Source organism: Catharus ustulatus, chromosome 6 (assembly GCF_009819885.2).
Source record: "Catharus ustulatus isolate bCatUst1 chromosome 6, bCatUst1.pri.v2, whole genome shotgun sequence".
Lineage (NCBI taxonomy): Eukaryota > Metazoa > Chordata > Aves > Passeriformes > Turdidae > Catharus > Catharus ustulatus.
In genome coordinates, this window is record NC_046226.1 from 63,171,539 (window position 1) to 63,181,302 (window position 9,764).

Below are 9,764 nucleotides of genomic sequence, written 5' to 3' on the forward strand. Positions count from 1 at the left end.
CCTGGCCCTGTCGGCAGCCCCGAGTCCTCATGGCCGGAGCTGAGCCAGTAAACTCTGCCATCCCGCGATTCTGTTACTATTTGGCAACTTTGTTGCACACGGGTCCTCGCTGTGAACAACAGAGCAGCTTATAATTGGGTGCGGCTTGTGTATGGACAAAGAACGAAATGTTTGCCAACACCCGGAGATGTGGCTTATACTCAGTGCAGCTTGTAATCGTGAAATTACTGTAATTCCTCTGCACTCATATAAGGGCAAAAAAAATTAAGTGAAGTTTACCTCTTGTTCATTCACTCTTTTTTCTAGGGTTACTGTTCTGAAATTAGAGAGCACATGAGATGTCATTTAAAGTCCCAAATCTGATAGCATCCTAATTTATATGCAGATTGTTATGAATTAGCTTTCATTTTGTTGTACCTCTGTTCAAATCCTGAGTAAAAAGTGCATTACTTTAACACAAATCTCAGAGGGACTACATTAAATTAGAAAAAAAAATCATTAATTAAAAAGGACAAAGCCTGCTACTAAGAAAAATTGATGGCTCTTCATTAACCAAGAAGCTGTTCACACAGAAAGTGTAAAGGAAATTATTCTTTATCCTTACCCCAAAAAAGGCGTAACATAGTCTTAGATAAATTCAGCTGAGAAACTAAAAGTCCACTGAATAATTTCTCTGGATTAAAACCCAACACTAAACTGAAAATCATAGTCATATTATTTTTGAGAAGAGATAACAAGTAGACAGATAAAACCATCTTGCAGTTTGGAGTGTGTCCAAATTTTTAGTATAAATAATAGTATTTACACTACATACCAAATATATAACACCAAACTATTAGTATTAATAACAGTAAATCTCTGTTATAACACTAAAACTACTCTATGTTGGTAACTCCTGTCACAGGGAAAAATTTGCAGAGTGGAGAATGTATGGAAAATGCAAGTACATAGCTTTTTTGGTCATTGTACTTTCACAATATTCACATTATCCACTTCACTGGATAATGAATCAACCTTCTCTAATAATGTTCCTCCTCCTCCCTGCCCAAAAAAGGAAAGTTTAGACATAAACAAGGACTGCTATACAGATGGTTTCTAAGTTCTTACAAGGAGTATACACACTCTAAGGAAGGTTGTCATCTGAGAAAATACGATACTCTTGGCATTGTATTTTCTTATGAAAGAATGTTAATGGTATGTTGGAGACTGCCAGCAGTACCCTCCCAAGATAAGGTAGTTTTCAAGGAGGAATGACTCTACATAGACATGAATGTCTCTGTCCAAGCCACATCATTAAAAATATAATGGTTATGCAGACCATATGTTTTCCTTATTACAGAAGTAGTCATTAAATTCTGCCTTTTTGAGTTATAAATTGATTTTGTAGGCAGGATGACAATTCAATGAAGAAAATAAAACAGGTAGTTTTAGTCTTTTTTTACACATATGTTCATATGAACACATAGATTCATAACAGCTTTTTAAAGAAGCATGTAGCACAGTCAGGTTTTTTTGCCAGTATCACATATTATAGGAATGAAATCCAGATGCACAAATTGAACGATTTTGTGCTAATGGCTCACCAGAAAAAATTTTAGGTAATAAAAAACAAATTCCCCAATGAACTGCAAGTAAAAATAAGTTTTAAAAGAAAAATTACAGACTTTGAATCCACAGGCTTACTTCAGGAATAGTGTCTGAAATGCACTTCACTCACAACACTTCAGTGTAAGTTGAAAACTTCTTTAATCATCACAAAGTTGATATTCAAGAAGCACGAGCAAGAAACTGGTAAAGCAACATGAAGACCAACTAAATAAACAGCTACACCTACAGTAATAGACACATCCAATAGAATTTCACCACAAAATACACATTTCCTAGACAAGATTACAACCAGAGCTCTGTAGCTCACAAGGTTGTTTCTAGTGACTAAACCAGGTATATTTTTTGCTTATGAGGTTTATGTCTTGCCAAACTGCATCTGAGTACATGACAACCTATAGGAGCAACAATTCAGCTTCAGTCAATTCATACACCCCAGCTTGGCACACAGAGAGTTTTTTAAAGGTTCACCAAAGTTTTGAAAGATTCACTTGACTTCTCTGTGAGGATGGTCCTGGGTAAGTCAACATTTGGAACCGGAAACTGCAGTTTTGAAATCCGGTTTGCACACTCCCCTCTGAATTCTCAGCCATTAACTTGGCACAAGGAAAGTACACTTTTCTATCTCAAGCTTCTGTTAATAGCTTTGTGCATGCTCTCAGCTTCTTCTGTTCTGTGTATCAGTGGATGTGAGAATGACCACATCAGAGCACTGCCTTCAAAAGTGAGCTACCTGGAGAAAAGTGGAGATGAGTCCCTTAGTGCCTTGCTTTGACTCTAGTCATGGAATGCTTTGAATTGGAAGGAACCATAAAGATAATATCATTCCAATTCACCTGCCATGGGTAGAGATACCCTCCACTAGACCAGGTTGCTCAGAGCTCCATCTAGCCTGGCCTTGAAAACTTTCAAAGATGAAGCATCCACACCTTCTCTGGGCAATCTGTTCCTCTTGATGAGAAAACTTAAGTAAGCTCTCTGTGACTGTTCCAGCTGCAGCATGTTTTCTTTTTTTCACAAAATAGTCTTTTGCTCTTCAGTACCATCAGCTCTTTAATAAATTCAGAAATAATACGTTTTGAAAATCATCAGAAAACAACAACAAAAAAAAATCACTATCCACTCAATTTTAGCACAAACTTCTGCATTCTGAAAAAGAAAAAATAATCTAGTACCAATGCAATATTTTAACATAACAGAAGGACATAATGGGATGATTGCTGCTACAATAATCTCCTTAAAGCTCTCTGCTTAAAAATAATTAGAAATTTTCAATGATAAAAGGGCTTTTACTATTTAAAATAGGCTGTATGAAGATCCAGATCCAGGGCATCTTCATACTTTCCAAACATATAAGTTTTATCAGATAAAAAGCAAAAGCAGGACATTTATAAGATTGCAAAGAGTATTGCAATATAGTTTTCACAGTTTTTAAAGGAAAAAAATTGAATTTAGAACTTTAAACTGCTAAATACCACTAAGCACTCAGTTCTTGCAGGCAGCTCTATAAAAACCATTTAATGTATCAGCTCTGACTCAAAAATTATTCATTTAACATAAGCATTTGATTAGGTTAGCCAAAATTATGTAAATCAAACTCCAGTAGATTTAAATGTCCTAAAATATTTTTGCATTGGTTTCATCAAATCCACATAAGATTGACCATTTTTATTAAATGTGTGCACTTACACATAAACCAGACTGAGATATCTTCATTTTCTCCATGAAAGGACCATTTAAAGCCTTCCAAAATTAATGCTACTTAAACAAAATAAGAATGATGTCATATTTCAAATATAAAAATAGTTTTATATTTTACTGAAACATAAAGCATCAAGAATTCATATTTATCATATGATACATTGCTGTGGATTGTAAAGTATCACAGTCTTGTTTCACTAGATGACAATTTACAGGGCATTGAGTGGAATGAGGTATTCTGTAAATACCCACACATCTCCTGCTTTGAAAAGTAAATATTCTGCAAACACTTACTCTTTTGGTATGCTGTATACATTGGAATAGTTTCAGCTTGACCAAACATTTGCTACTGCAAATAGAATCATCACGCTGCTTAAAGTATGTTCAGGAAGCTGTGTTTTACATTACTACTACTACTACTACTATTTTTCTATTAGGATTTGAATACTGTTCTGATATACCTAAAAAAATAGCATGGTCATGCCATTTTTGTTTATTTACTAATGTTTACAATTCATATTATAGCAAATGACTCAAAGTGGGTAAACAGAGACTGAAGCTTTCTTTAAGAAGCCTCTGGACACAAATGGAACTGCATGATATCTTCAGGGGAGACTGGTCCCAGGCACTTCTGGAGCTTGGTCCAGCCCAGAATTGCTATTATGTTTTGCTAAGATAGTGAGCACACAAGATTCAGTGACTCAGTTCACTCTTGTGTTGTGCCATCTGTCCCTAGAGGCAAGGAAAGTGCCACAAATAAATTAATTTTTAAGAGCTAGAACTTGACGTATATTTTCTAACTCAAGAACAGAAAAGTAACACTGAGTGGTTCCACCAGAGTCAATCAATAAAATGTTTCCTTTTTTTTCTTAGCAAAGATATTGAGGACTTAAAAATGCAAAGTGACATCTAAAGTATCTTGCTAGTTTGGCTACACTTCATTGCCTTCAGCAAAATGAGCTGTCTGGTTCTGTAAGCATCTACCTTCATGAGACTTTCCTGGTGCCTTCAGCACCCTAGTCCAAGCAGACTTATGTTGATCCACTGCTGAGTAACTTATCCACTGAATGGTTTGCAGACTGAAATATAACTAAATGGGAGCAGGGTTAACAAGAACAGACCTCAAAAGTACATCAGTTTCACTTCCATGAGTGCTTAAAAAGGCTTAAAAACTCAAAGAAGTCTGCCCTACAAGCCCTTTTGTGTTATGCTTTTAATGAAACTTGCTTACCTCATGAATCTGTAAATTTTATTTGTTTTTACTAAAAGCAAGTTTTTTCACTTGGCAGGGGCTACAAACTTTCACATTTTTGCTGAAAGGACACATTTCAACTGAATGTTTTAAAATCAAGGGTGTCTTGGAAACTAATAACAAAAATGTACTTTAACATTGTTTTCAAATATTTATTACAACAACCTATAAACTCTTCATTCAAACAGGTATGCCTGCAGTATCGGTAACCTAAAGCCCAAATTGCCAGTTAAATAGCAATAAGTCTAAAAACCCAAATAAACCCCACTCTCCTTCCCATCAGCCACTTTTGCTATTGTCTAGGACCACAAAGTTTTATTAACAACTTAGCTAGCAAAAGAATAATTTAGCTAGCAAAAGTACAAAGCCACCAACAAGGAAAGTCAATGCGCTTGCACAGACAAAACCTTTTTGTCTACTTTAGAAACAGGCTCCTGGCTCACAAATCTGAGATCCGAAACTCCAGTCACCACTAGGGTTCATTCTATTTTTCTATAAAAATCTCCACTAGCATGCTCAGGATCTGACATAAACCTTTTTGGCTGCTTTTTAGGGTTTGATAGCTTAGAGTCACAGATAAGCAAGCCTGGAAGCACAAATCCTGCCAGAATAGTTCCCATCTTTCCAAACACAAATGAAAATCACAGCTTTATGTAGTAGAACAACGTTTAACGAGCATGTAATACATATCATTAGAAAGGAAGTTAATAGAGAGCCAGAAGTTTCACCCTGAAGGACTAACAACAAAAGCAATTTAAGTATTTGCTACATAGGTGTCTGGAAGGAGCTTCAACTACACTTATGGCAGGTGAACCACAACAGAACGGGTGATACAAAAACAAACGGGGAATCAGAGATGAGAAAACTTGCTTCATTTTGCAACCAAAGATGAATGATATAACAGAGGGTAGATTTTTGAATATGGGATATTAACTTAAACATACCTCGAACCTCCTGATTTATAGAATTGTGCTATTTGTTTAGAAGGTAAAATAAATAAGGTTTTTCCATTAAGAAGAATGTATTTTGTTTGAGTTACTATCCCTGGAAGTGTTTAAAAATGAGTTAATGTGGCACTTCTCAATATCGTTTAGTAGGCGTGGTGGTATTCAGTCAAAGGTAGGACTTGATGATCTCGGAGGTATTTTTCCAACTTAATCTAGGGTTTGTCCAAGGAGGTGCTCCTTCCACGGAGAGTGAGGGCTGTGCCTTCCGGGAGACCGGCGGTAGGGCTGGGTGTCTCGTGAAGGCGGCGAGGGTCCCGGTTCAGCTGGGCCGGGCAGGGGAGTCCCCTCAGGCGCGGAGATAATCATTCTTGAGGCGGCTGAGGCGGGCGCCGTGGCTGCGGACCGTGAGGGCGAGCAGGTCGTACTTGTCGCGCAGCCCGCTGGAGACGTGGCGGGTCTCGCGGAGCAGGGTGCGGGCGTGAAGCAGCAGCCCCAGGAAGCTGTCGCCTAGGCGGGACTCCTCCCGGCCGCCCTGCTCCTGCCCCTGACGAAATTTGCCCTCCAGCTCGCTCAGCGAGCGGTCCGAGCTGGAGTACGCGTCGCTGATCTGGGCGGACTCTCGACGCAGGTAGGCACCGTAGCTCTCCTCCCCATCCAGGTCGTAGGAGATGCTCCTGCCGATGCCTTCCAGCACCCGGCCCGCGTCCTCCACCTGCCTCCCCAGCACCGTCAGCTCCTCTCGCAGGCTGAGCCCGCCGCCTGCCGCCGCCGCGCCGCACCGCCGCTGCTCGCTCACCCGGAACAGCAGCTGGCACCGCTCGGGGTCGTCATTCTCCTCGTAGTCCCCATCGGGGACGAAGTAGTGGTGCAGGCTCCCGTTGGACATTTCAGGGTACAGCGGCCCCTCGAAGTACCCGCGGCAGAGGCTGCAGAGCCCGAACAGGCACACCAAGCGTAGAGGGACCGGCATGGTGCGGCCCACGGGCAGCCTAGGGCCGCCCGTGCCGCATGGGTCTCCCCGATGCCGCAGCTGCCGTCCTGGGCTCCAATGCGAGGAATCCGGGCCGACTCCAGCAGCACGGCCGCAGAGCTGGCGGCGCTCTGGAGCTGGCTGCGCCACGCCGCCCTTAAAAGCCGTCAGCCCCGAGAGGGAAGCGGCCCCCGCGCCGCGCCATGCCGGGCAGGGCCGGGCCGGGCCGGGCCGCGCCCCGCTCCGGGCACCGGCCACAGGGCCTCGGAGCACCGCCCCCGCATCGCCCCCGCCGGGCTGTCAGAAAGAAAATCCCCTAAACCTGCAGTTACTCAGCTCTGCTCTTCTTCCCGTTAGAAATTGCTGTTTTGCTAGCAGCCTGCTGTGTAACGCAGCTCAAAAGCAGGGCCTGGGACAGAGGGACTTCTCAAAGTTGCTGAGGCCACATAGCTTGTCATTGATTAAAAAAAAAAAAAAAAACAAAAAAAAAACCCTTTGATGGGAAAAAAAAGGATCAAACATAAAGTGTAAAACAATAAACCTTGATAGCGTAAGATGGGAAAATGAAACACAGAATTTGTTCTAAACAAAATGTCTGATGTGTTCAAGGAAAATCCCATTACAGTGCATCCTACAGGGCTGACTTCGTAAGAAGCATTTCTTTTTAATGAAACAATATTTAGGGTGACTCTAGTAGCAGAGTTGTGGCACAGTTGAACTGTGCATGTAACTTTTAGAAATCTGTCTTTACCATTTTTGAGTTGTTAAATGAAGGTGAGATCACAAAAAGAAAGGGTCTATAGAGTTACCAACTCCTTTCACATAATTTTTCCTCTTTCATGGAAAAATCACCACCTAGCAAAGATTATACCAAATCCTGCAGTCATCCAGAGTTAAAACTCCTGCTGCTGTTTGTGGGACATTTGCATACAACAGTATTTATATTGTTTTTATAAAGTAAGTCAATACTTTAACTATCATCTTGACACTTTCTGCATGTTGTAAATAACTATGGTACTTACAGTTAATTTAGTTGGGAAAATAAGCCGGACACTTGAGATGTACCTCTGCTTTTTTCACTTATTCTGGCATTGTAGATTAAAGATTTATGGGCCTCGGGGGCCTTTGGGTCTACAATTTCTTATACTGTCATCATTTTAGACACCTGTCATTCAAATGCAGTCTGGAGCCCCTTCCCTCACATCAGCTTCATTCTGTAATCACAAATTATCATATCTCTGGGCACATGCGAAGCAAATAACTGCTGTAGAAACTAGCTGCTTATCTCAATTTCAAGTGCACTGAGCTCCACAAAGCTGCTCCCTTCTTTGCTGATTGTTTCTTGAGAGGATTTAGGGAGGCAGCTATTCCCATGTGTCTGGTAGGTACCTGAGAGCTTAGTGCTGGACTTAACAACATAACCAGGCCCTTTAATGTAAGACACATAGCTACTGAGTGCAAGCCATCCCTTCCATGTGGCCTTTAATAATTCATGATAACCCTGTGATATCAGTGCGCCTGGGTATTGACTTCAGAGCCTACTGAAGTACTTTACGTAAGTGCAGATGGTTATAATACTAACACCAAGAGACAAAAAACAAAAATAAGCCAACCAGTCAGACAACCAACAAAAACTAACCAGAGATAGCAAGAGTAATAACTGAAACCTTCACTTACTGAATTGATTTAAAGTAGTCTCTGCAAGTTCTGGAGTCATTTGAGATCACAAACACAGACACCTCAAGATGAGAAATATTTGCAGCGTCTAAGCAGCTTCTCTTTCCAGGCAACTTCCTGTTGTGAAGCCAGGCCAGACAAACTATTGCAACAGAGGCACTCCACTAATTTGGAAACATAATAAATTTGTAATTAAGTTCACAAAACACTCATATAAATAGGTTGGATTGGGCTAAGCTACTGTGCTTCAGCTTTCTATAAAATGTTTAAAGCTTATTTAACTGAGACAGTTAAATAACTGACAGTTAAATAATTTCTCCTTGGTCTATGTTAGCCAACAGGGGCTTAACGAGACAATTATATTCCCAGGATGCTCTTGTTTCACCTAATATTTTGTTTGGATTCCTGTTTTTTGCCAATGACACAAACTGGTATTTCTGGCAGTCAGCTGATTTGGCTGGTACTTGGGTTGTAGTGGACTCCACTTTTGAAGTCTCCTCATGGAAGTACTTCACTGTAAATCACCCAGCTATAGCTTTGTGAGCATGGTTATGATTTCACCAGTGCCACACAAGGTAAAAAACTCCCCCTAACTTAGTAAATATTGTCTCTTTGTACATTTAGAGACTAAGGTGTATACTGTTCCCTGCTGCAGCTGCTGTCTGCCACTGCTGCTTTAAATTACATTATCCGGGCACTCATTATCCAGGCTTAATTTAAATTTTATATCCAAATAGTCTTACCCCAATGGAAAGCTGGCTTGGAATGTCTACTTTTGATGAAAGTTCACAATTCAGGATCTGCAGCCTTAGTGATTCAGTGGGCGTAAGTTTGGTAAAAACTGGAATTTGATGGATGATACACAACAACCTGATACAAGGCAATAGCTATTATGGATCAGGATTACAAAGCAACAGAATTCTAAGTTTTAACTGAAAAGCATCAAACGGTAGAAAAGATGAAGGCTCACACTGACAGAACAAGACTGTGAATGAGTAGCCATTATTCATTCCAAAATTACATCTAAAAGACAAGAGTCTTAAGACTGCAATTCCGTAATCTAATATGAATACCCTTAAACTGTCCATGAAACCATGTGCATACAAATGAAAATCAGGTTATTTTTTCCTGAAAGACATGCACTGAAAGTAACAATTACCTTTATCTATCAAGACTTGAGTTGAAGGGTCTGAAATTTTCATCACAGTTAAGCAGCAGGAGCACTACAGCAAAGGCTGAAGTAACAACATAAAAACCAGTCAGTGTAGAACTTCGTAAAGTAATTTCTGGCAAGTTCAGAGGGCAATAAAACTGAAGGAAAACAGAAGGTAATTTCTCAGGAATACCAGAAACTGGGTGTGCAGAGAACCAGGGAAGAGAACAAGCCATTTTTCTGCTGAATGTTGCATTTTCTGCTGGGAGTCCACAGGAATAGTTGCTTGACATCAGATATCTGGGGAGCTTTTGGGATGCATCCAAGAAACAGATCTTGCTTTTGGCATGCTCCCATGAAGGCCCTCATTTAAATCCTGGCATTGTCAAAAGACTGGTTGATTTCAGTGTTTTATCCTCCATGCCTGCTCAAGCATTTGAAAGTTCCTTCTGTATAAAT

At 40.4% G+C, this 9,764-nt stretch overlaps 2 protein-coding genes across 8 annotated transcripts in view; both read right to left on the minus strand.

Annotated features, from left to right (window-relative positions):
• The window catches only part of BBOX1 (gamma-butyrobetaine hydroxylase 1), a 51,124-nt gene that overhangs the window by 38,412 nt on the left and 2,948 nt on the right, over positions 1-9,764 (minus strand). The window contains exons 2-5 of one of the 7 annotated variants that reach the window (XM_033062059.1): positions 9,499-9,754; positions 9,312-9,387; positions 8,896-9,022; positions 8,153-8,316 (exon numbers count right to left, since the gene is read on the minus strand). The exons of 2 other annotated variants lie outside the window; for them this stretch is intronic. The gene's annotated coding sequence lies outside the window, so the exon portion shown is untranslated. 4 more of the 7 variants (XM_033062058.1, XM_033062056.1, XM_033062060.1 and 1 more) reach the window with 4 other exon arrangements.
• FIBIN (fin bud initiation factor homolog) lies at positions 1,728-6,688 on the minus strand. Its single transcript, XM_033062066.1, has one exon. It carries the CDS (start codon positions 6,473-6,475, stop codon positions 5,852-5,854), a length of 624 nt encoding a protein of 207 aa, XP_032917957.1. The 5' UTR covers positions 6,476-6,688; the 3' UTR covers positions 1,728-5,851.

Coding starts and splice junctions, on each gene's coding strand:
- FIBIN (XM_033062066.1), bottom strand. CDS start 6,475: ATGCCGGTCCCTCTACGCTTGGTGTGCCTGTTCGGGCTCTGCAGCCTC.